A 27,198-nucleotide genomic window follows, 5' to 3' on the forward strand; every position below is an offset into this window, starting at 1 on the left:
GGAATTTAGGGCGTGCTGCCTTTAAGTCCGTAAGTTCCCTGTTATGACATTCACAGCATCCGGATACGTGCTCTGCTTATTACTAATGCTTGCATGCAAAAAAGTCCGATAACTGAGCTAGCATTAGCATTTGGTGGGATGTAAACAGCTGTTGTCATGACTACAGTAAATTCCCTTTGGAGATAAAAGGGCGTGCATTCAACAGTCAGATATTCTAAATCTGGAGAGCAGTGACTGTCTACAGTCACTGTGTTGATACACCAGCTGTTGTTCACATACACACAGAGTCCCCGTCCTCTGCTCTTACCGGAGACTACTGTTCTGTCATGGTGCTGTGTAGTGTAGCCTGCTGGCTCAATGATAGACTCCGGAATGGACTGATGAAGCCAGGTCTCCGTGATAAGCAGAATGCACACATCTTTCATAGTGTTGTTCGCAAGTTATTCAGCTACACAATAGCATAAAGAACATACCTGGGAGGCTGGATTAACATAACAAGCCAGTGAGTCCAACAAGCAAGTTACTGGTAAGCAAGTTCACCAAGCTCCCGATCTCATTCCAGATCACCGAATCCATTGAATTTTTCATCCTCGATGTCGCTTCTGAACAACTCCGCAAACTCTGGAGGAAGATGAAGCCTTGAGTGTCCTCTCGCAGCTGTACATAGCAATGTTTGCTCTAATTAAGGACTGCATGGTAGTGTGATGGTTAGGACTGTTGACTCACAGCAAGAGGGTTCTTGGCTGGGGCCTTTCTGTGTAGAGTTTGCATGTCCTCCCTGTGTATGTATGGGTTCTCTCTGGGTACTCTGGCTTCCTCCCACTGTCCAAAAACATGTATCTTAGGTTAATTGGTCTCTAGAATGACCCTAGTGAGTGTGACTCTGCATGGTTGTTTGTCTCTGTGTGGCTCTGTGATGGACTGGTGACCTGTTCAGGGTGTACCCTGCCTCTTTCCCAATGGCAGCTTGGATAGACTTCAGCCTCATCTCCTAAATTGGATTTAGTAGATATATATAAAATGGATGGATGATGCTTTAATTGCCTCACAAACCTCTCTACAGCATTGTAAGCTCTACACTGTGACATCTCTTTGACATCTCATTTCAAGTAGTGCAAATATATTGCCTTACGTTGTTGTATTTTTGTTGCATCTTTTCTTTTCTTTTTTTCCCCCTTGTCCTGTCCACCATTATAGCAGCAGAATTGTAATCTGAATACTGTTTTATGCCAAACACATTTGCTTTGCCAAGGGAGGCTTTATGAATGTAAAGCTCCCCTTGTTTCCCCAAGTACTGCTTATTTATTTATTTTTGTTACAATACCTCACATGTAGTCGTGCTGAACCTGACAGGGGGACAGGGAAAGAGGGAGAGTAAAGAAATAGAAAACAAATCAAAGAAAAAAATTGCAAACCAGACAGCCAGCCGCTACACCTGGAGAAACCCAACACAAGACATCCCACGGCCTCTGTGGGGAATCCAGGTGGAGAACCACGAGGAGCGCTGCACTTGTAAGCAAACAAACAGAGAGAAAAAAAAAAGCACAAGCAGCAGCAACAACACCAGCAGCAAGCACATTAACACAACCGTGTATACGGATGGCCCGAAACCACAGGACGAGTAACTGCATTGCAAGCATGCGACTGATTGTGTGTGTGTGTGCAAATGGTACAGGTCCCACATGAACCACATCCTTTTAACAAATCCAAACATTCCCATTTGTCCATTAAGAACAGATATTCACATTAGCTTCAACTCCAAACAACAAAATTCAAACTAAACCTGATCATTTTATAATGCTATTTTCTATTTTGTATAACACGTTGTTCAATCATCTTACTGCTAAACCACTTACAAAGAAATACTTTCCAGCCTGAAAAATACATAAACGTACTGAATTAATTGCATTTAGTGAATTCACAGTGCTTTTGGGTTAGCTGTTCCTGCACATTACCCCATAATCCACAAGTCCGCAATCATTAGCAAGTAAACATACATCCCTTTATCTTTATTTACAGACGATTTTCTAACAAAACATTTCTCTGACCGACGTGTGCAAACAAACTCATTAGGTGCAAGTTCCACTCTTAAAATCTAGCGTGTACATTGTACACGCTAGATTTGTATAGTGTACAATGTACGCTAGATTTGTATAGTCTACACTGTACACTATATATAAGACATTACAATACATTTTATATCATGCCCCCCTTATTTTTTATCCTCAGTACTGTTTTTGTACATTGTCTGTTTGCAGGGTGATTGCTTTCTTGTTTATTGTAAACACTAGGAACTCAAAAGACAAAAACAATGGAAACATGACCAAACCACAGATCATAAAAATACAAAACTACTAGAAAAACTCAAAATACAGGAAAAACTTAACTCAAAACATAGATCATGACATAGAGCTGTAATGGATATTTAAAATACTTAGCTTACTGTTGGTCTTCATTTTCTTTTTTTAAACAAGACTAGCAAACCTCTGTGTGTTTTAACCTTTTTCAAGTCTCACCCTTTTTGGACAGATTTCAGCAATGTTGCTGCATTCCATCTGGTTAGTGTTTGCTTTCTCATGGATGCTGAAAGTTGTTTGCACAAAGTAGACTGTACATTTTTTACATCCAGTAATTGATGATAGAAAGTTCCCTGCAGTCAGATGATTTAGTCAAGTAGCTTATTTGTTGTACCTAACTTGTTTTCTGGCTGTGCTGCCAAGCTTTCCGCCCAGCCTTAACAAAGTCACCCTTCCGTTCTCTTCGAAGTGGCTGAACTAACAGCACAGACTGATTAAAGGGCCTCCTGGGTGCCACAAAGAGGATGTGTCATTTGGTATCTAGGACACAAACTTAATTTTTCGGGTACATTCTACCCAAGAGGCTACTACATGCAGAATGTGCGGCACAGATAAAAAGATCATAACTGGGTTGTTTCAGGTGTTATGTAACAGCAACAGAAACCAGAATTAGAATCAACAAAGTGATGTTATTATTCCAGTTTAATTGTAGAAAGATGTACTTTTAGATTTGTCTCACTGAATCTGCAGCCTCTTTTTAATTCCCTATTATTTTTATGTGTGTTGTTTGTGTTTGAAGGTTGCCACAGTTCCATCAGCACAGTCACTGCATCTCCTGGACTTCAGCTTCAGCGACTTTGAATTATTGGACACTGAAACCACGCTTGCTACTGTCCGCATGTTTGTTGACCTCAACCTGGTCCAGAACTTCCAGATGAAACACACAGTAAGAACTCAAATGCCCCGTTATGAAATACTTAAAACACTCTCCATTAAGAATTCACATTATATTTCAATTCAATTCATTTTTATTTATATAGCGCCAAATACAACAAATGTCATCTCAAGGCACTTAGATAGTAAGTCCAATTCAAGCCAATTGGAATTCAATTAATTAATAATAATCATAATTCATAAAATAATCCAATTCGTTCATATAGAGCCAATTCAAAAACAATTTCCTAGCTAAGAAAACCAACAGATTGCACTGAAAACTTTTTGTTTTTCGGTCCAATCTCCCGTCCTGAGCGTGCCTGAGGCGACTGTGGAGAGAAACGACTCCCTTTTAACAGGAAGAAACCTCTGGCAGAACCAGACTCAGGAAGGGTGGCCATCCGCCTCGACCAGCTGGGGTTTGAGAAGACAGAAAGGGGGGGGCCGCAGCGGCGGCGGCACTGTAACACCATTCAAAGGATATCTGTTGGAACAGGGAAACACGAGTTAATGACCACAATAATATCACATATACATAAAGAGAGTAAAGTGAGGAAAGGTGTGACAGATGAGGCCCCCCAGCAGTCTAGGCCTATAGCAGCTTAACTATGGGATGTTTCAGGATTACCTGAGCCATCCCTATTCAAGGTAAACACAAGAAACTTGTGCTAACGAAAAAATAAATAATAAAATAAAGGACCAGACTCAGTGAGTAATTCCCTATACTCCCTATATAGATCTGCTCCTCACACCACAACAACCATCTTTTTACAGCCACAAGCTACCTCAGCCTCTCACCAACTGCACACCAGTCACAGCGGGGTGGGGATGCAAACCCTGGTTCGGGTAGGGGGAGAAATAAAAGAGGTAAGATAGGCGGGAATGGGATTCAAACCCTGGTTTGGGTAGGGGGTAATGAAAGTATAGAGGGTGCCAGAGGTGGAGGCAGAACAAGACACACTAGCAGACACACTATCAGATTCAACAGACCTAACTATAAGCTTTATAAAAAAGGAAAGTTTTAAGCCTGGTCTTAAAAGTGGAAAGGGTGTCTGCTTCCCGGACATTTACTGGCAGCTTATTCCACAATAGAGGGGCCTGATAACTGAAGGCTCTGCCTCCCATTCTACTTTTAGAAACTCTGGGAACCTCAAGTAAACCTGCAGTTTGGGAGCGAAGTGCTCTGTTAGGAAAATATCTTACAATGAGATCTTTAAGATATGATGGAGCTTGGTCATTAAGAGCTTTATATGTAAGGAGAAGAATCTTAAATTCTATTCTGAATTTAACAGGGAGCCAATGAAGAGAAGCTAAAACTGGAGAAATATGATCTCTCCTGTTAGTTCTCATCAAAACTCTGGCTGCAGCATTTTGGATCAACTGAAGGCTTTTCAGAGAATATCTGGGACAGCCCAATAATAAAGAATTACAGTAGTCCAATCTTGAAGTAACAAATGCATGAATTAGTTTCTCTGCATCACTCTGAGACAGGATGTTCCTGATTTTAACAATATTACGAAGGTGAAAGAAGGCAGTCCTAGAAACCTGTTTTATATGCGAGTCAAATGATAAGTTCTGGTCAAAAATAACTCCAAGGTTCCTCACTGTAGAACTAGAAGCCAAGGAAATACCATCTAGAGTAACTATATAGCTAGACAATTTCTCCCTGAAACGCTCAGGTCCAAAGATAACGACTTCAGTTTTGTCTGAATTTAGAAGCAGACAGTTCTAAGTCATCCAGGTCTTTATGTCTTTAAGACAAGCAACTTTTTTAGAATTACTATTATTATAATTGTTCCCCAGACAGTAAAGGTGGTGTTTTTGTTGATCTATGTTTTTCTTCCTGTAAAGAATCCATGATGAGGTCCCACTTGTATAAAAGAAATACAGATCCTCTTGCTTGACCTTCAGGGTAAAATAGAAATTATGCCAATAGTTTGCTCTAAAAAGCCATTGTAGAATTATTTGAAAACATGGATAAACAACAATGAACATTGTTAAACAAAGGCCTACCCGATTAACACCAGCCATACATTATGAAACTGTCTGGAATACCAATCACCCACCAAAACCTCATGCTTTACGCAAAATACGTTGTATTTAAAGGCCAACTTTCGCTGGAAACCACTTTTGTGTCACTCATTTTAAAATGTGGTAGGTCACAACAAGTCATATGAGTATGCGCTGCGCCAAAGTGTAATTCGATCTACTTGGGCTGCACTGGTCATTGAAGGGTCAACCCACTTAGAGACACAGACAAATGAGCGCGTGAGAGAAGGCGAAACTTTGATTCGTCACTCGGTCTTAAGCCTCGCCCATAGCCTTGTATGGCATGGCCACAGCTAATCTGATGGACAGGGCTCCGCAGCTGAAATGGAGTCGTGTCTGTGACATGCAGATGGGACTGCAGATGGAAATTAGCTTCTAAACTACAATCTGGTGCAGGTCATCTCTTTACTTTGTAATTAATGTACTTTGCACATGGTTTATTTTGCAAAATAAAAAAATAAACCTGAAATCACGGCACCGATTTCAGGTGATCACGGCACCGTAGCTCCATTTCAGCTGCAGAGCGCCTGTAGTTGGTGTCCTGCCGAGAGATCACGGCACCGATCCTCCCGAGCAGGTCATCAAACTGGGTCCTGGTGAGCCTGAAATACCGCTGGAAGCGGCCGTCATCCAGACGCAACTCCTGGAGAAGGCGGTGAAATTATCCGAGCTGAATGCACCACCGGATGATGTCACTGACCCAGACATGACGGCGTGTGCGTTTCAGACGAATCTCGGACTGCCACAGCAGGTACAAGGACGCGATGGTACTTATATCAGCCATGGTTGATGAGAGAATGAAATGGATAGCCCCTTGAGCTATTCGCTCGTTTTTTACTTAAGGCGAGTAAATTCAATTTACACCCGCGGCAATACTCGCGCGAGTAAGGCAGTGCGAATACATGAAGACATGAAGACATGATTTTATCCGCCAACTTTCACAAATTCACAGCAATGATTGCCAATCGTTGCAGTGCAGCAAGAAACTCCGGGCACAGTTCAAACATAGCACGCTGCGGGCTGGCAGTGGCACAGCTCAGCTGGGGTCTAGGGGGTGTGCCCCGTGACGATTTTTATTTTTAGAAACCAATCAGAGGTGCCTTATTGTCACGTTGCGGATATTCATGAGGAAAACCGGAAAAGCCAGTCGTTTGCCACACAGGCCAATTCTAGCTCACACAAAACAGCTTGAAACAAGGAGACAAGGACGATATTTTTGACAGAAACGATGCACAATGCATTCAATCATAGTGGTGACCACAGTAATATGTATATTTGTAAAGGAAATAACGATGGAACTGGATCTTTCAACATTTGTGTGTGACCTCAGAAGTGGAAACCACAATGTATTTTTATAAATAAAAATAAGTATGCATACTGTCAATGAAACTCACATTTTAAATGACATTGGTGGTACTATTAGGAATTCTCTATTGTGCAGCCAAACAAATTTATTTTCTAGAAGCAGACTCAATGAAGGACCCAAAAATATCTCTCCTCCTTTCATTACCCTGAGCATATTGCTGGGCAAAAACACTGATTGTCTTTTGTTTCTTCATTTTGTTTCTTTTTTTCTTGAATTGAAATCATCCGCTCCGTCATTGACTCATCTGCAGCAACACGTTCCTCTTTAGGACCCTGGGGAGTGACAGACGTCCCTTTGGTGCATTCATTTACAATGAAACTTGGAAATTGGAACTCGGAACAATACGCCCTCAAAGTTTGAGTACTCCCAGCGCCATTCCAGCCTTACAAATATACAAAAAAAGCATGTAACTACTGTTTACGTGAATAGCAGATAGCATGAATTCTATGTAGGTCTGGTAAGATTAATCCAACTTTCTGAGTTATCCGACTTCACATGGGGTTCAGGTTAAAAAGTCTAACTTGGATCTAGGAAATCCAACATCCGTGTACAACTGGAACGCATCTCTTAATTGCTATGGAAGCAGTGAGGATGGACTGGAGTTTTTCACACAGCTTCGTAAAATAAATAATAACATGGTGTAATATGTCAAATTGTTGTTTGTTAAATGTTGTTTTTACCTCATTTTAAGACCTGGTAAGGATCAGATTATCCATCCATACATCCATTCATTTTCTATACCCGTTTAATCTGTCGGTCGGGTCGCGGGGGGGGCTGGAGCCTATCAGGGGGTACAACCTGGACAGGTCGCCAGTCCGGAACAGATTGTATTTTTTTTTTAAATCCTGATGCCTAAAACCTTAGAATTGAATTAAGGTGTACTTTCTTCTTCACTTTACTTTATGTGGCACTTGCTGAAGAGCACTGTAACAAAGAAGTTCTACCATGACTTCATTGATCCACAGAACAGTTTTCAACATAGCAAAAATATAGCCAAATTTGCAATACTTTGGCATTTTGCGGTGATACAAAAGTTATTTTCTTCCCGAAGGTCTTTTGCAGTCAAACACAGGGTTTGATATGCTTTTCCGGCAATTCAACAAACTGTTCTCTCTGTAAATTTTCTTCTAGACCAGGGGTGTCAAACTGGTCCATGAAAGGGACGTGTGGGTGCAGGTTTTTGTTCCAACCCTGCGACAGCACAGCTGACTTGTTTCATTCAATCAACTGCACTAAAGGTCTTACCAGTTCAGTTGATTGAAGGAAACAAGTCAGCTGTGCTGTCGCAGGGTTGGAACAAAAACCTGCACCCACACGGCCCTTTCATGGACCAGTTTGACACCCCTGTTCTAGACCTCACCCTGACCTCCTCCATTCCTGTTAAGGGCCATTTTATAATTACATCATGAATTAGGGAAATGGCTATCTGAAAACACTTTGCTATCTTCTTATAGCCTTTATCTGCTTTGTTTCCATCAATTACTTTTATTAGGGTCATGGGGGCCTGGAGCCTATCCCATTTGTCATTGGGCGAGAGGCCGGGTACACCCTGGACAGGTGGCCAGTGTAATCACAGGGCCCCACAGAGACAAACGAGATAAAGAACCGTGCACGCTCACACTCACCCACAATTTGGGGCCACCAATCAACCTAACGTGTATGTCTTTGGACAGAGGGAAGAAGCCTGATTATAGTGAGACTTCTTTTTTTAACAGAAAAATTAAGGCTTACATACACACATCAGAGCAAACCATGAATAAAATATTCTCACTTCTGGCCTCATTTCCATGAAGGTAGTTGTAGCAGTCCAGAATTCTCTCTTAACAACAATGAAACCTTTTGCTATCCTGTTTTCATGTCATGAGAGAGGAGGAAGTCAGCTTCCTGTTTTATGAACTACAGAGAACAAATCTGCTTCTCGTCAGCCGCATTAGACGTGAATGAATGAATGCCCTTTATTGTCATTATACAATGTGCAATGAAATTGTAGAGCTTATCCTGTGCTCAGTGCAAAACAATTAAAGTTAAAACAACAAGTAAATAAAAAGTGCAGATTTGCAAAAAATAATGTAAGAATAAAAGTATAAAAGTATAAAAGTATTGCACACAGTGTTCAATGAGAACAATAGCAGAAGTTTGTATGTAGCTGTACATATTATTTACATGTGCGAGTTCAGGGTGTTGATGGCTTTTGGAAAGAAACTGTTTCTCAGTCTGTTTGTCCTTGCTTGTAAGCTTCTGTAGCTCAGACGGCAACAGCTCAAACAGCTGAGAACTGGGATGTGAACTGTCCTTGGTGATGTTGCAAGCTCTGCTGAGGCACCGGGTGGAGTAGATGTCCATCAGGGAGGGGAGAGGACAGCCAACGATCCTCTGTTGCTTTGACTGTCCTCTGAAGCCTCGCTCTGTCTGCCTCAGTGCAGCTCCCGTACCAGGTGGAGACATAGTACGTCAGCAGGCTCTCGATGGACGAGCGGTAGAAGGCCAGCAGCAGCTTACTGTCCAGATTGTTCCTCCTGAGGACTCGAGAACGTGTATGTGGTGACAGCTTTATGACAGCTGTGGTGTTGTGTGTCCAGGAGAGGTCTTCAGAGATCTGGACTCCCAGGAACCTGAACGTGTGGACTCTCTCCACACGCTCGCTGTTGATGTAGAGGGGACGCGGCTCGGTTCTGTTCCTCCTGAAGTCCATGATGATCTCCTTTGTTTTTGCTGTGTTCAGTGTCAGGTTGTCGTCTGAACACCAGGTTTAGAGCCTCTGCACCTCCTCTCTATAGGCTGACTCATCTCCCCTCGAAATCAGTCCAACCACAGTGGTGTTGTCAGCAAATTTGACGATGATATTCTTTTTGTGGCCTGGACTGCAGTCATGGGTGTAGAGACAATACAGGAGGGGGGGGGGGGCTTGAGAACCAGCCTCTCGAAGCACTTCATGATTACGGGTGTTAGGGCAATAGGGTGGTATCAGCCTTCCTCACTGCCAGGAGCACACGCCTCAGATCGTGCTCCTCTACAGTGAGTGGGGGGGTGGTGGATCCTGATGGGGGTGGGGGCAGGACTGGAGCAGAGGAGTGCCGCTGCTGTGTTTCCAAGCGAGCAAAGAAACTGTTGAGCTCCTCTGCCAGCAACTCACTCCGGTCTCCTGGTGCCACATCCCAGCCTCTGTAGTTGGTGATCCCTGTCCCTGCCACACCTCCCGTGGCCTGTTGCTGGCGAGGTGGGATTCTATCCTCTTGTTGTAGTCCGCTTTGGCATTTTTGACACCTTTTTTCAGATCAACTCGAGCTGTAGAGAGCTCTGTCACCTGACCTGAAGGCAGTGTTGCGGGCCTTGAGGAGTGAGTGGACCTGGCTGGTCATCGGGGGTTTCTGGTTTGGAAAAACCCGGATGTATTTGTCCACAGACACAGTACCCATACAGAACTTGATGTAGTTCAGAACTGTCCCTGTATATGTTTCCAGGTCCTGGTGTTTAAATAAATCCCAGTCTGTGTTTTGGAAACAGTCCTCCACTGAGGACGTTCTCATGCCAAGTTGTTACAGACTTTGTGGTGGGTCTGGATCTTCGTCTGAGGGAGGTTTATGCCGGGATGAGCAGCAGGGAGAGATGGTCTGACTTGCCGAGGTAGGGGAGGGGCATGGTTCTGTAGCCATGTTTGATGTTCGAATACACATGGTCAAGTGTGTTTTCTCCTCTTGTCAGGCACTTGACATGTTGGTGGAGCTTCGGGAGTACAGTCTTTAAATTGGTCTTATTAAAGTCTCCAGCTATAATCAGGGTGTGCTCGCTGCTGTTCATTTATGGCGTTCAGCAGGAGAGAGAGCACAGCACTAACGTTAGCGTCCGGTGGGATGTAAACAGCAGTAACGATGACTACTATTAGCTCTCTCAGGAAAAAATAAGGCCAGCATCTATAACAGACATGTACTCAATGTCGGGTGCCTCTCTATGACCATGCTATTGTGAGTGTGGCCGTTTGTCTTGGAACGCGAGTGCATTTACAACTGAATTGATATTTCTGTTTGCCTGCATCCTTAAGTCTCTTACTCACACACACACACACACACACACACACACACACACACAACACCTCCATTACCACTGTCTGTCGGACCCCCAGGCTCCCCTTCGGCACCAGTATCGGTGGTGGGTTTGGCTCTTCTCCTCAGCACATTCTCCTTATGAAAAGGTCCTTGTATGTTGGTGGCTGACCTCCGGAGTGCCTGCGAAAAGAGGCTTCACAAAGAAATGCTTTGATTTGAACAGATTTGGGCCCTCCAGCAGAGCAGGCTGTCAGTTTAACATTCACACTGAGAGCTGACACATCAGCCACCCTCAAGCATCTCACTGGTGGAGCTAACCTGCACAACATGTTATTATTGAATTATTATTGCTGTATATTAAATGCTGCACAGTCATTTATTCTGATCTCTGATCATATTACAATGATCCCTATGGAGAAAATGAGCTGGAATTTGATTAGCTGAATAATGGTCCGGGGCTTCTTATGGTGCCTGAGACAGAATTAGTTTTACTCACTGCCTTCACTGTAGAGCAGCACAATCTTAACAAAACAGAAAGCACTGATTTGTGGGCAGGGTGCCAAGTCTAAGCCAGTGCTTTTCTCTACTGCACGTCCACTTACAGTGTGATTTATTTATTAATTTTTTCTCTTCAGTCATACAGCACATGTCAGAACGTGGCTTCAATCACTTCTAATGTGGATGCCACACAGATTAGAACTGATTAGACCCACAAATTGGAAAAAAAAAATGTAGGTGAAATTGAAAATGAAAATTTTAAAAGAAATGGTGATTCTTACTTGGAAACTTAATTTTCTTTCTTTTGTTGCAGGCAGTGTAAACCCAAATACTGTATTTCATTATTTGTCCTGTCAACTTAATTTAAATTGTGAACCCATTCCTGTATTTCAGGCCTGCAGCACATTCTAAAAAAAAGCCAGGGCAATTTACATCTAGTAAAGAGGTTAAAAACAATTAGAATGATGATGTTATTTCAAAGAGGCGATGTCAACAGTTGATTGTAATCACGATTTGGTACAAAAGCAGTATCTATGAAAATCTGAGTCATTGAAGAGCAAAGATGGGTAGAGGCTCTCCAGTTTGTCAAAAAATTAGAGAAAAATCACTGAAATGTTTCAAAACAATGTTCCTCAAAGAAAGATTGGATAGGATTTGTATATTTCTCCCTTTGCAGTGCAGAATATGTTTAACCATCAAATAAATCTAGAGGAGTGTCAGCAAAATAAAAAGGGAAGGTTTTAGGCCTTAGCTGGACACCTGTGATCTCTGGTTCTTCAGATGGCACTACATCAAGAGCTGTCATTAATCTATAGCTGATGCAACCACATAGATGAGGGATCACTGTGTTACATTCACAAATGCCACTTCAAACTTTTAATGTGCAAAAAAAGAAGCCTTTTGTTAACCTTTTCCAGAGGAGAAATCGACTTCTCTGGATTGAGGGAATTTGGGATGGACCATCACACAGTGGAAATGTATTATGGTCAGACCAATCAGTATTCAAGATCTTTGTTAATAGTTATCAGCAACAAGTCTAAAAGAACAGGCTCTGTGATGGTATGGGGTTGTATCAGTGCCCTTGGAAAAGCTAATTTCCACTTGTGTGATGGCAGCAATAATGCAGAAAAGTTCATTGAGATTTCATAGCAACATATACTACCTTCAAGACCACTTTTTTTTTTACATGGATTTGTTGACAAGACAGTGTGTGAAATCACATTCTGCACATGTATCAAAGACATAGCTGAGGAAGAAGGTACAGGTACTGGATGGGTCTGACAGCAGTCCTGACCTTTCCCCAACAGAGAATGTTGGAGAAATTTTAGAAAGGAAAAAAGCCATAATGATCCCATACTGTTGCATATAAGATTTTTAAGCAAGAAGAAAGTGACAAAATCTGACATGCTTCATCACAGGGCTGCACGGTGGTGTGGTGGTTAGCACCGTCGCCTCACAGCAAGAAGGTTCCAGGTTCAACTCCCAGCTGGGGCCTTTCTGTGTGGAGTTTGCATGTTCTCCCTGTGTATGCGTGGGTTCTCTCCAGGTATTCTGGCTTCCTCCCACTGTCCAAAAACATGCATGTTAGGTTAATTGGTGTCTCTAAAATTGTCCCTTGGAGTGAGTGTGTGTGGTCGTGTCTCTGTGTGGCCCTGTGATGGACTGGCGGCCTGTCCAGGGTGCACCCCGCCTCTCGCCCGATGACCGCTGGGATAGGCGCGACCTGACTGATGGATTCAGCGGGTATAGAAAATGGATGGATCCTTCATCACTCAATCTCGGAATGTATTTTAACCGTTTAACTTCCACACTGACAAAAAAGAAAAGGAAAAATGTATCTTTACATTTTTTAATTTCCTTGAAGCAATAATAATCAAAATCAATACAGTTTGATTTTGGGACAGTTTATGGTAAAAGTCTGAACTTTTGAAAAAGTTCACACATACTTTCTTTTCGTATTGCCAAAATGATCTAAACCAAGTTTCAGACATGGTTTAGGTATGCATCAAGTATAGTCATTGAAAAATGTGCCAGCAGGATGTTAAAGGTTTAAGTGTTATGGAGAGGAAGCAACATTATGAAATAGTAAAAGTTTCACTTCTTCTTTGGAACATTAAATATCTTGGTTTCATGTCTGCAGTGAAAAAAAAAGTTACTATCTTCTTGCTTTAGTAGGTCGCTTCAGATTTGATATTTTTCTGCATGTTTTCTCCTCTGTAGAGTCTATGTCAGTGGATTCTTAGTGTTAAGAAGAACTACAGGAAGAATGTGGCCTATCACAACTGGAGACATGCATTCAACACAGCTCAGTGCATGTTTGCACTCCTCAAGTCAGGACGCTTACAGGTAGGGACAGGCAGTTGTTACTTTGGGTGGGAAGAAGGGTTAGGTCATTGAATTATGCTTTTTATAAAAACACTTAAATTATTGATTAATTTTCATCCAAACCAACATAATTTATGTTTTATCATTCTTTCTCTAAAGGAAAACTGTTTTTGTTTGTAACTGCAAACGGGGTGTACCAACAGTCTCCTATATATTTCAGGTCGTTGCTCTATATTGTAAAAAAATAAAATAAAAATCAAACACGTTTATACCAAGGAAATTCACTTGGTAGTAAGGTGAGTGAGTGCAGCTGATGACAATGAACAGGTGAAGTGAATGAAACTAATGACCTGAACATGGGGGCTGAGGAAAAAACAATGGCAAAACATGACAAGACTTAACTAAACATGAACTTAAAAACTAAGACGTGACATGACCTAAAACATGATAAAACACAGAACTAAAAACATGGGGAAAACCCCATGAACGTGACATATTCTTGCATTACAACCTATAGTTTAAAGGGACACTATGTAATTTCTTCCCCCATCTAGTGGTGCAATTTTATTTTGCAAAGTCGAATGAATTTGCTCTCTAGCGCCTCGCGTTTTCAAATGTGCGTTGCAACTTGTTGAACTACGGCAGGCGGTAAAAGCGGGAAAAGCGACCCAGATGTTTACCCTCTTTTTGTGGATTTGCCGGTCAAGTTGCCTTTTCAGTTCTCTTTTTCGCTTTTTTGGCAACGAGGATCCCTTATCCTATGCCGTGGCATAACTATGGTCTCCCATTGCGAACAAAAGTTTAGGCCGTTCAGGCTGGTTTATAGCAGAGAATGTCTAATGTAGTGATGTGTCGGTCGCGAACGATCCGGCTCTTTGAAGTGAACGACAGGAACCGGCTCCACTATAGCCGCTTTCGGACAGATCGTTCTAAGAAAGTAGTTATCAGAACTACCCTCCTCGAATTTCGTTCTGATAACTATCCTTCCCCAGCGGAACTGTTTCAGTCTGCATTCGCACATGAGTCGGGACCTGATAGGGACTGATGCGCCGCGCGCAGCCGTCTGCTTCAGTGACGTGTTAGCCGTTAGCCGTTAGCCGTTAAGCGCTACATTCAAACACAAAACAAAACGGTAAAAGTAAGGAGAGTAGAAAAAACACCACCAAGAAGCTAATATGGAGAGTGGGGAGGCCACTGTGTTCATGGTCTGCATGATGGTGATATTAATCATGGACAATCACATCAGGCGTCTAATATCGAGGCTGGAAAAGCTCACAGAGAGAGTCAGGAGATACTTTTTCATGAAGGAAGAAAGGAGAGCAAAGGGCTGCAGACAAATGAGACCAGTGTAAGTTTAACTTATTAAACACCCGCCAGTTGTGTCTGTGTCTAGAGGAAACATTTCAGCCGTGACAGCATGACATGGGCCGTAGCTACCAACCAACACACCTCCGTTAGATTAGTTCTATAGAACCATGAAAAGACCCGACCTCGGAGAAGGAGCTAAATAGTTATAGGAACTAAGGGAGAAAGCCCCGAGTTCCTGTATGTCCGAACACGGGAGAAAACGGCCCCGCGGATTAAAAGGTTATTAGAACTGCCAAAGGTTCCTACAGTCCGAAAGCGGCTAATGGGAGCCGTTTTGGGATCCTATTTGGGAGCCGGTTTTTTTCTTTCAGTATCTCTCCATCTCTCCGCCTCCCTGTTGTTGCGCTAGTGCTCTGCAAGTGCCACAGAGCCGGCAGTTTTTTCCCCATGTCGTTTTTTTAATTTAATTGGTTATAATAAAGCTTTTATTTATAAAGCATTGTTATGCAGCATTTTTACTCATCATAAGTGCTTAACAATGTCAATAATGAAACAAAATGTTCTGAAATTAGGTTTAAGCTATTAATGAATTAATAATGTAAAAATATATATATGGGGAGCCGTTTGGGAGCCGAAAGAGCCGGCTCTCCACAGTAAGAAGAGCCATTAGAGCTGCATATCGAAAAAGAGCCGAAAATCCCATCACTAGTCTAATGACGTAGACTGGCTCTGTTTATACCTGCGTGCAAACGTGACGTCAAAATTTCGTAATTTCCGCTTTGGCGTTGGGGAAAACGCGATTCAAAGTGCTTTATGTCGTTTTTCATAGACCGGAAGGACATGGCAGCCTCAATAGAGCTTGCCCGCTCTATGTAGATACAGACAAGTTATTCTTCACTCAGGAGGATAATTGAGATTTTTGACAGAGATAATTTTACACCAATGAGGACTAATTTATGAATGAATATGTTGATTTGAGCTAATAAATGACTTAATATATTACATAGTGTCCCTTTAAAGGCAGGGTAGGGGATCTTTTTCTGGAACATTTTTTTACATATTGCTTGAAATACTCTTCACACCCCCATTGCAACCAATTAATTAAAAGTTTTGACACAAATATGAAAAGTTTTAGTGGCCTCTAGAACGTACAATCTAGGAAAAACAGTATCCAATCATTGTGAACGGACCGTTCACAATGATTGGATACTGATGCCGTCTATCAAACTGCAATCTGCTCCTCCCTCCCCCTCCCCCTCCTTCCCCCTCCTTCCCCCTGTGCGCGTACCCTGCTCCGTGAACGAAGCTTGGCAGGAAGCTAAACTAGAGCCAGCTTGGCTAGCACCTAGCATTATTAAACGTATAGTTAGCATAAACTAAATACTAAATACGGCAACGATCGATGCTTGCTGTCAGAACAGCGCTCGTGCACCTTCGTGCTCGTGCGCGTTCATGTACTCTAGAGGCGTGCCTTCGGGGGGAAAGTGAAGAAAAGGGTTGGGACTTTTTACCTGTGTATTTTTCAAAATGCAGCTTCGCTGGACTCAAAATCCAGGATCTCCTACCCTACCTTTAAGTGAATTTTTTGAGCCTGTGTACAAAATCGACAAAAATTAGTCCAGAGTGGTGAAGTCAAATTAAGAAAAAAAAAAAGAAAACAGCTAACTTTAAAAAAATTTACAAAAGATTACAAATAAATTTTTAATTTTAAACTTTTCATTTCTTTTCTTTTCCTTTTTTTTGGCTTCCTTCTTCAAAAATATCAAATAACAGTGAAAAATAACAAAGGAATGATTAAAAACAGGCTTTGCTTTCCAAAGCAAAGTCCAAAGTTGTTTTCCCATAAGAGATTAATAATAAGTTGAACAAAATTTTCATTCAGAAACCGAAAATGTAAGCAGTTCATTGTCAACAGCACTTTTAGCAACCTTTCTTTAAACTTCATTGTTTCAATTTCCAGTGGCATAATTTTTCGCTATTTAGAAAATGTACCACAGAAAATTTACAGGTCTCTTACAGTGACACAGTCGACCTTCAAACTCACTTCAAAACAGAACCTCCTATTGTAATTAAAGGTTTCTGTTTTTGATAACACTTGTAAACTTGTAAAAACTGAACATATCAGATGGGAGCTATTACAAGAATAGATAATATTTCCATGTGTAATCATATCTAGGGTCAAACTTCTCATTTTGGCAGATTTAAAGTGCCCATTTGATACAGTTGTGTTGGAAGTTAAACAGGAAATACATATTCCTTAAAAAAAAAAAATTTAAACCACAAATTTGATTAACCAATAAAGTTGGATTTATCACCCAGTCCAAAGGTTTGGTTATAGCAACAGATTGTCATTTACCATTATGTGGATAATTCTCTCCTCCAATCTTTTTTTCCTAATATCTGTGCTTTCTTAATTCATCCATCTGTCTTCTGACAGAATAACTTGAGCGATCTGGAGATCTTGGCTCTGATGATTGCAACTCTCAGCCACGACCTGGACCACCGAGGAGTTAACAACTCCTACATACAGAGGTACAGCAGGAGAGGCGCATGTATAGGTGTATGTATAGTTGTGTATGCATATATGGGAATATAATGTGTTCACAGTCTGGGTTTCTTTTGTGTTTGTTGTCCAGGAGTGACCACCCACTAGCCCAGCTCTACTGCCACTCCACCATGGAGCATCACCACTTCGATCATTGCCTTATGATCCTAAACAGCCCTGTACGTGCATTCACTCAAACATACAAGTTTCCACACATGAACTTTGTATACTCAGGAGCTTTTAGAGTCAAGTCCACACAGTTCGAGTTCGATAGATTCAGACATGTATTCTAACCTGTACCTCCTACAGATGATTTCAGGGCTGTGATTCACAATGTGAAATTTTAATGCAGTAACACATTAAAAAAAAGTTAACTTCTCTGACCACAGAACATGTGTTCATTGTCTTTCTGTCCATCTGAGATGAGCATATGGGTACTCTAGCTTCCTCCCACTGCCCAAAAACTTGTTAGGTTCATTGGTGACTCTAAATTGTCCCTAGGAGTGAGTGTGAGTGTGGATGCTCGTGTGTCTCGTTTGTCTCTGTGTGGCCCTGCAATGGATTGGCAACCTGTCCAGGGTGTACCCTGCCTCTCTCCCAATGACAGCTGGGATAGGCTCCAGCCCCCCGTGACCCTAAATTGGATAAAGTGGGTATAGAAAATGGATGGATGAATATTTACAGTCTGGACTGTGTGAAGTACCAAAAGTGATGAGAAGAGGGTTTGAGCTAATTTAATGCACAAAATATGTGGCCAAAAGAAGATACAGCATAACAAACTAATGACCTGAAGTTGAATTAATGACAAAATTCAAGATATTGAAGTAGTAACAGAAAACTCTATAGCTTACCGTTCTGTTCTAACACACTCCTACAGATCTTTAATCTTTATTCTCACTTTTTAACGGTGTGTCTGGTTCTCTAGCGTAGCATGGCTACCAGTTCTCTCCCTCCATCTCCTGCTTTCACCTGCTCCGTGTGTCAGATGTTTAGTTACTTTAGCGATAATGGTACATGTAACAAATGTAGTCTTTTTGTAGTTTTGGAGGCGAGGTTATCTGAATTGGAAGCTCGGCTCTGCACTGTTGAAAATTAACCGATAGCGAGCCAGGTCCCTTTAGCCAGTGTGGAGCCACCTAGCGTAGCTAGCTCAATTAGCCTCCCCCTAGCAGAACCTGAGCAGCCAGGATTACAACGTGGCTGGGTGACTGTCAGGAAGAGGCATAGCTCTAAAGTCAAGCCCGTTGTTCACCATCGACCTGTCCACGCTTCAAACAGATTTTCCCCACTCAGCGACACACCCGCTGAGGACAAAACCCTGGTAATTGGCAGCTCCATAGTCAGAAACGTGGCATTAGAGACACCAGCGGCCATAGTCAAATGCATTCCAGGGGCCAGAGCGGCCGACATAGAATCCTATTTAAAACTGCTGGCTAAGGATAAACGTAAATATGGTAAAATAGTTATTCACGTCGGCGTTAATGACACCCGGTTACGCCAATCGGAGGTCACTAAAATTAATGTTGCATCGGTGTGCAATTTTGCCAAAACAATGTCGGACTCCGTAGTTTTCTCTGGACCCCTGTCAAATCTGACCAGTGATAACATGTATAGCCGCATGTCGTCCTACAATCGCTGGTTGTCTAGATGGTGTCCAGCAAACAACGTGGGCTACATAGATAATTGGCAATCTTTCTGGAGAAAACCTGGTCTGATGAGGAGAGACTTTATTTGCCACCCTAAAACATGACATCCCAGGGCTCAGACCAGGATGCAGAGTTGTAGTCTTACACACTTCTCTGCAGCTTCCCACCTGCTGCTACCCACCCAATCAATTAACACAAAAGGAGCAAATCCTCTTGTCCAAAAAAAAAATATTAAAACAAAAACTTTAACTGAACAAAAACATCAAACTATTAAATGTGGTTTGCTGAATATCAGATCTCTCCTTTCGAAGTCTCTGTTAGTGAATGAGTTGATTTGTGATCATCATATTGATATATTTTGTCTTACAGAAACCTGGCTGCAGCAGAAGGATCATGTTAGCATTAATGAATCAACTCCCTCTGACTGTTTAAATGTTCACGTTCCTGGAACCACAGGCAGAGGAGGAGGAGTGGCAGCTATTTTCAGATCAGGATTACTAATCAGTCCCAGACCCAATATTAGTTTGAGCTCTTTTGAATCTGTGATTCTCAGTTTTTCCCACGCAAAGTGGAAATCACAGAAACCTCTTGTGTTTGTTGTTGTGTATCGTCCACCTGGCCCTTATTCTGAGTTTCTGTCTGAATTCTCAGAGTTTTTATCCCAGTTAGTGCTGAGTACAGATAAAGTCATTGTAGTGGGTGACTTTAATATTCATGTAGATGTTGAAAATGACAGCCTAAATATGAACTTTAATTCTATATTAGACTCTATTGGATTTTCTCAGAGTGTACACAGACCGACTCACTGCCTTAATCACACCCTTGATCTTGTGCTGACTTATGGCATTGAGAGTGAACAGTTAACAGTGTTCCCTCATAACACTGTCTTATCTGACCATTTTTTGATAACCTTTGAGTTTACATTACTTGACTATACAGTTTCTGAGAAGAAATTTACATATAGAAGGTGTCTATCAGAGGATGCTGTAACCAGATTTAAAGAATTAATTCCATCATCCTTTTCTTCCCTGCCATGTGCAGATATGACAGAGGACGACTACCTAAACTTTACTCCACCAACACTTGACTCTCTTGTTGACAGCACTATAGTTTCAATGCGTACAGCACTGGACAATGTTGCCCCTCTGAAAAGGAAGGTAATCAGCCAGAAGAGGTTGGCTCCTTGGTATAATTCACAGCTGCGTGCTTTAAAGCAGACTGCAAGAAAGCTGGAGAGACAGTGGCGTTCCTCTAATTTAGAAGAGTCTCAATTAGTCTGGAAAGATAGTTTAATAACGTATAAGAAAGCCCTTCGTAAAGCTAGAACTGCTTATTATTCATCATTGATAGAAGAGAATAAGAACAATCCCAGGTTTCTTTTCAGCACTGTAGCCAGTCTGGCAAAGAGTCCGAGCTCTGTTGAGCCAGGTATTCCTTTAACTCTCAGCAGTGATGATTTCATGAGCTTCTTTATCAATAAAATTGTTTCTATTAGAGAGAAGATTGATGGAGTCCTTCCCACTATTGTCAGTGATGTATCATCAAGTACAGCAGCTTTAGAAGTATCTTTAGAACCTGATTTGTATTTAGACGGCTTCTGTCCAGTTGATCTCTCTGAACTAACAACAGCAATAGTCTCTTCTAAACCATCAACTTGTGTTTTAGACCCAATCCCAACCAGACTGTTCAAGGAGGTTTTCCCATTAATTGACACTTCCATATTGGAATTGATCAATCTGTCTTTGTTGACAGGATATGTACCTCAGACTTTTAAGGTTGCTGTAATTAAACCTTTACTTAAAAAACCTACTCTTGATTCAGAGGTGTTGGCTCATTATAGACCTATATCCAATCTCCCTTTTATGTCTAAAGTTCTTGAAAAAATAGTTGCAGCTCAGCTTTGTGATCATTTACACAGAAATAATCTGTTTGAAGAGTTTCAGTCAGGATTCAGAGTGCATCATAGCACAGAAACTGCACTGCTGAAAGTTACCAATGATCTCCTCTTAGCCTCTGATAGCGGACTTGTGTCTGTGCTTGTCCTGTTGGATCTCAGTGCTGCATTTGATACGGTCGATCACAGTATTTTATTAAAGAGACTTGAACATGTTATTGGGATTAAAGGAACTGCATTAGGCTGGTTTAAGTCATATCTATCTGATAGATTTCATTTTGTTCTTGTAAATGAAGAATCTTCCTCACACACCAGAGTAAGTCATGGAGTTCCTCAGGGTTCTGTGCTTGGACCGATTCTTTTCACTTTATACATGCTTCCATTAGGTAACATTATTAGACAGCATGGCATAAATTTCCATTGTTATGCTGATGATACTCAGCTGTACTTATCTATAAAACCAGATGAACCCAATAGGTTGGTCAGACTACAAGCATGTTAGATGGTATTTCCTTGGCTTCTAGTTCCACAGTGAGGAACCTTAGAGTTATTTTTGACCAGAATTTATCATTTGACTCGCATATAAAACAGGTTTCTAGGACTGCCTTCTTTCATCTTATTAAAATTGTTAAAATCAGGAACATCTTGTCTCAGAGTGATGCAGAAAAACTAGTCCATCCATTTGTTACTTCAAGATTGGACTACTGTAATTCTTTATTTATGGGCTGTCCCACATATTCTCTGAAAAGCCTTCAGTTGATCCAAAATGCTGCAGCCAGAGTTCTGATGAGAACTAACAGGAGAGATCATATCTCTCCAGTTTTAGCTTCTCTTCATTAGCTCCCTGTTAAATTCAGAATAGAATTTAAGATTCTTCTCCTCACATATAAGGCTCTTAATGACCGAGCTCCATCATATCTTAAAGATCTCATGTAAGATAATAGGGCACTTCGCTCCCAAACTGCAGGTTTACTTGAGGTTCCCAGAGTTTCTAAAAGTAGAATGGGAGGCAGAGCCTTCAGTTATCAGGCCCCTCGCTTGTGGAATAAGCTGCCGGCAGTGGCGGTTCTAGGATTTTTCTGAAACAGGGGCCACCATGGGGCCAAATGTAACCTTCAGGGGCCAACAGTGTCACCACCATCTGATATCCAGTGATGACGCTGCTTAAATAAACATCAATTGGCGACAAGGCAATACACACATTATCCAGCAGGCGGTGAGAAAACATCATAGTCTTACTAAATTAATTTACCAATCATAGCCTCATGGTAAATAGGCTACCAACCTGATTTGGATATTTTGTTTAGTGTATTGCATACTGTAATACATCATACCTACATATTGCAATTTTTTTTAAACTTACTCTTCTACAGTATACTGACAGTAAAGAACATCTACTTCTACTCTACTATCCAAAAACAAAAAGGAATAATTCAGTATCCCTTTTGAAACTGAAATAAAAAAATCATGAATCAGTAACGTTTGTAATAATTCTTTTTTTTAATTCAGTGTGCATTAAGGGCACATAAAACACACAAAACATAAAACATAATAGCTTTTAACTGTATATACAACAACATATTCAATCTCATTCTCCCTCCCTCCCTCCCTCCCTCCCTCCCTCCCTCTCACACACACACACACACACACACACACACACACCTTACTATATTTGTGAGCACCTTCCATTGACTCCAATGCATTTTACTAGCATTCAAAATTAGTGAATGCTGAACTGTGCCCTGACCAAAACAATCCCTAACCCTAACCTGTCAGTAAACAAATGTTTTTGCACTTTTAGTACTTTCATCAACAACAAAACATATTTATAGCAGCTTTTCCTTCTTAGGAAGGAAGGTCTGCTGCTATCTCTGCCAAAATCTTAATATTACACAAAACACAAAATCACATATCTTAATGTTAAGCGTTGAACAAGCAGGTCAAAGCTATTGCTATCCTACCAACAAAATAGCAACTTATGACACAAGTGCAGTGGATAACAAGTTTAGAAGCCAACCGTTTTATGTAGTCACAGTTTAGTTTAATATAAACCTAAACTTAACAACAAACAAGAAGATTTGACTCACCAAATAACAAAGTCACCTTCTTAAGCTTCCAGCTCGAATTCAAGAAATTAATATGCCATGCACACTAAAACATGAACACTGAAGTAAAGTGCACCATTTGAGATTTAGCACAGATTCTATAATAGTAATTAGTTATAATGCTGTGGATTTAGTACTTTTCTTCTTCTATTCAGTTGTATTGACACAACCAGCGCACTGCCACCCACAGTTTGGGGGTGGAACTGCAGCAGTGATCATTTAATTCTCCACTTGTTTTTCTCGCCTGGTGATTGACAGGACAGGGGCACTTCAGGGGCCAATCAAATTAGAGGCGGGGCCTCGGCCCCTCTGGCCCCGCCTCTAGATCCGCCCGTGGCTGCCGGTAAATGTCCGGGAAGCAGACACTCTTTCCACCTTTAAGACTAGGCTTAAAACTTTCCTTTTTGATAAAGCTTATAGTTGGGGATCGTTCAGGTGATCCTGAAACATCCAATAGTCAAGCTGCTATAGGCTTAGACTGCTGGGGGGCCTCATCTGTCACACCTTTCCTCACTTTACTCTCTTTTTCCCCCATTTAATTACTCAAATGATTTTAGGTACATGTGACATTATTGTGGTCATTAACTCGTGTTTCCCTGTTCCAACAGGTATCTTTTGAATGGTGTTACAGTTTTTTTTTTTTTTTTTTTTCCCCCCTCTTTTCAGTCCTCTCAAACCCCAGCTGGTCGAGGCAGATGGCCACCCTTCCTGAGTCTGGTTCTGCCAGAGGTTTCTTCCTGTTAAAAGGGAGTCGTTTCTCTCCACAGTCGCATGCTCAGGCACGCTCAGGACAGGAGATTGGACTGAAGAGAAGTTTCAGTGCAATCTGTTGGTTTCCTTAGCTAGGAAATTGTTTTTGAATTGGCTCTATATGAAATAATTCGATTATTTTGAAATTAATTATGATTACAATGAATTGAACTCCAATTGGCTTGAATTGGACTATATTATTTGAGTGCCTTGAGATGACATTTGTTGTAATTTGGCGCTATATAAATAAACTGAATTGAATTGAATTGAATAAAGTGTCAAAATAAAGGTTAAAAATTCACTCAAAACCTGGACTGGAATCAGTTGTTCATTTGTTGTCATGTCAATGCTTTGGTGGTCTATCACAGTCAGTGTTATCAAGTATATACTGTATTACTACTCCTCGGGGTGGCTCCCTGTATGCAGATGAGTCAATTCAATTCAATTCATTTTTATTTATATGGCGCCAAATACAACAAATGTCATCTCAGGGCACTTAGATAGTAAGTCCAATTCAAGCCAATTGGAATTCAATTAATTAATTAATAATAATCATAATTCATAAAATAATCCAATTCGTTCATATAGAGCCAATTCAAAAACAATTTCCTAGCTAAGAAAACCAACAGATTACACTGAAAACTTTTTGTTTTTCGGTCCAATCTCCCATCCTGAGCGTGCCTGAGGCGACTGTGGAGAGAAACGACTCCCTTTTAACAGGAAGAAACCTCTGGCAGAACCAGACTCAGGAAGGGTGGCCATCCGCCTCGACCAGCTGGGGTTTGAGAAGACAGAAAGGGGGGGATGGGGGGAGGGGAGGGGAGGGGGTAACACCATTCAAAAGATATCTGTTGGAACAGGGAAACACGAGTTAATGACCACAATAATATCACATATACATAAAGAGAGTAAAGTGAGGAAAGGTGTGACAGATGAGGCCCCCCAGCAGTCTAGGCCTATAGCAGCTTAACTATGGGATGTTTCAGGATTACCTGAGCCATCCCTATTCAAGGTAAACACAAGAAACTTGTGCTAACGAAAAAATAAATAATAAAATAAAGGACCAGACTCAGTGAGTAATTCCCTATACTCCCTATATAGATCTGCTCCTCACACCACAACAACCATCTTTTTACAGCCACAAGCTACCTCAGCCTCTCACCAACTGCACACCAGTCACAGCGGGGTGGGGATGCAAACCCTGGTTCGGGTAGGGGGAGAAATAAAAGAGGTAATATAAGCGGGAATGGGATTCAAACCCTGGTTCGGGGAGGGGGTAATGAAAGTATAGAAGGTGCCAGAGGTGGAGGCAGGACAAGACACACTAGCAGATACAGCAGTCAAATTCTAAAGCATCATACAGAAAGGTCTGATACTCAGCTTGTCTGTCTGTCTGTTTTCAGGGAAACCAGATCCTGAGTGGTCTCACTCTGGACGAGTACAAGGCCACTTTGAAGATGATCGAGAGGGCAATTCTGGCCACTGACCTCGCCCTCTACATGAAGTAGGTGCCAAAAGACAAAGTCAAGATAGAAGCATAGCTGCTGATGGGGAGAGTGGCAGGTGTGTATTTGTCTAATGCTGACATACATGTATGTTCTCAGGAAGCGAGAGGAGTTTTTTGAACTCACAAAGAACAGCCAGTTTGTTTGGGAGAATGAACATCACAGAGACTTACTGAGGTAAGCACATAATTTCCTACAACTGCAACAACATACATAACAACAATAGGACACAGGCTGAAATTTTAAGGATATTCAGAGAGTGGTTAGACAACTTTAAGATAAAGACTGGAAACAGGGAAAGTCAATAGTTTGGCTGTGTCCAAAGCTGAAATAATAAACCCACAATCACCTTGACAGTTATGTGAAAAATAAACTACACCATCTTCCAATTATAAGCTTTTGCATATCTGGACAAAAAGTCCTTACCAGGGAAGGACTCACATCTGATTTTAGAATACTGCAAAACAAGCCCAAATCAACAACACTCCGCCACCTTGCTTGACAGTTAGTATGAGGAGTTTGCACTCACAAGCTGTGTTTGGTTTCATCCAAACATGTTGCTGTGCATTATGATCTCCACTTTGATCTTGTCTGACCAAAGGACATTGTTCCAGGTGTCTTGTGACTGTTCAGATGAAAACTTAACCCGTGCTGCAGTTTTTTTCCTCAAAGAGAAGAGCCTATCTCTGTCTTGAATGGTTTTCACTTGTGACTAATCTCATTTACTGTAGAATTCCAAATTTTTGGGAAATTTAACTAAGAGATTGTACTTAGTTTTTCACATGACTTTATCCTGATTGTTGAATAAATGTTTTAAGTGTAGTTATTGAAACATTTGTTGGTTAACTTTGGTTTAGCTCTCTTTTTTTTGCAGTAGCTACTGTGTGATTTGCCTGTTATGCAAATTATCTCTGCACTAAACACCACTCATTCCTGTGAGCTGCAGACATATATGAGAACAATTCTCAGAACAATAAATGTCTTGTCTTAACTGACCACTCAAAGGGCTTCAACACTACATGTCACATTCACCCATTCATACAGCACGTCTTAGTCTATAACTACGTGCTTTCTACTCATTCACACACATTCATACAATGATGGGTGCATCGGTAGGCAACTTGTGATTCAGTGTCTTGCCCAAGGACGCTTCGAAATGTGGCCTAGGGAAGCCAGAGTTCAACCACTGACCTTCCGATTGGTGGGTGTGACTGCTCTTCCTCCTGAGCAACAGCCGCCCCAATATGGCCCTTAAATAGAGTGGTTAGTTTAAAAAGACACTGGAAAAAATGAGAGCATGGATATCATGCTTGTAAATACATCAATATTCCCAAAATATTGATGTATTTTTTTAAGAATTACCTTCTTAAAAAAGAGGTAAGACTTTATGCTTTTTGCTTCATGTCGTAAAACTCTGTAACCCTGTTGTTACATTAATAAAAACAAATATGATATAATATGTCATATATATAATGACACATTCAGTCAAATACGATCACTCACAGCAATTGAATGCTGTGAGAAGGAAGTGTTGACAGCCTTTTGTGTAGGGAGTGGGCCTGTGGAAATCATTGTGTGTCACTGTGCCCCCCATCTCCAGGTCCATGCTGATGACTGCATGTGACATCTCAGCTATCACCAAGCCCTGGCCTGTGCAAAAAAGGGTAAAAAAAAAAAAAGAATATGTTTCTTTATCTCTATTGTGTTGTCCTGCATTTTTTTGTCCTTTCATGGTGCACAGGTCCCTCTGTCCTTACAGCTGGTTTCTGTAGTTAGTTAATGGCTGTAGAAGGCATGACAACTTGTTTTTCTTCTTCATCATGAGCCATGATTTACTACTAATCTTTACATACTGTGAAAAAGACAATTGCAATATAGCACAATAACTAGTAGTGTTGTAGAGAAAAGAGCAGTCGGACTCAAGGCCCTGCTCC

General features: G+C 41.3%; 1 protein-coding gene across 4 annotated transcripts in view; it reads left to right on the forward strand.

The window, feature by feature from the left end:
* The window catches only part of pde5ab (phosphodiesterase 5A, cGMP-specific, b), a 163,305-nt gene that overhangs the window by 120,408 nt on the left and 15,699 nt on the right, over positions 1-27,198 (forward strand). For 3 of the 4 annotated variants that reach the window (XM_075451730.1, XM_075451731.1, XM_075451732.1), the window contains exons 13-19: positions 3,097-3,243; positions 13,407-13,532; positions 17,257-17,351; positions 17,456-17,543; positions 25,163-25,263; positions 25,364-25,441; positions 26,865-26,928. In XM_075451730.1, coding sequence (XP_075307845.1) covers positions 3,097-3,243; positions 13,407-13,532; positions 17,257-17,351; positions 17,456-17,543; positions 25,163-25,263; positions 25,364-25,441; positions 26,865-26,928 — 699 coding nt within the window. The remainder of the gene's footprint in view (positions 1-3,096; positions 3,244-13,406; positions 13,533-17,256; positions 17,352-17,455; positions 17,544-25,162; positions 25,264-25,363; positions 25,442-26,864; positions 26,929-27,198) is intronic. The other variant, XM_075451733.1, reaches the window with a different exon arrangement.

The sequence above is a fragment of the Odontesthes bonariensis genome, chromosome 19 (genome assembly GCF_027942865.1).
Source record: "Odontesthes bonariensis isolate fOdoBon6 chromosome 19, fOdoBon6.hap1, whole genome shotgun sequence".
NCBI classification, from domain to species: domain Eukaryota; kingdom Metazoa; phylum Chordata; class Actinopteri; order Atheriniformes; family Atherinopsidae; genus Odontesthes; species Odontesthes bonariensis.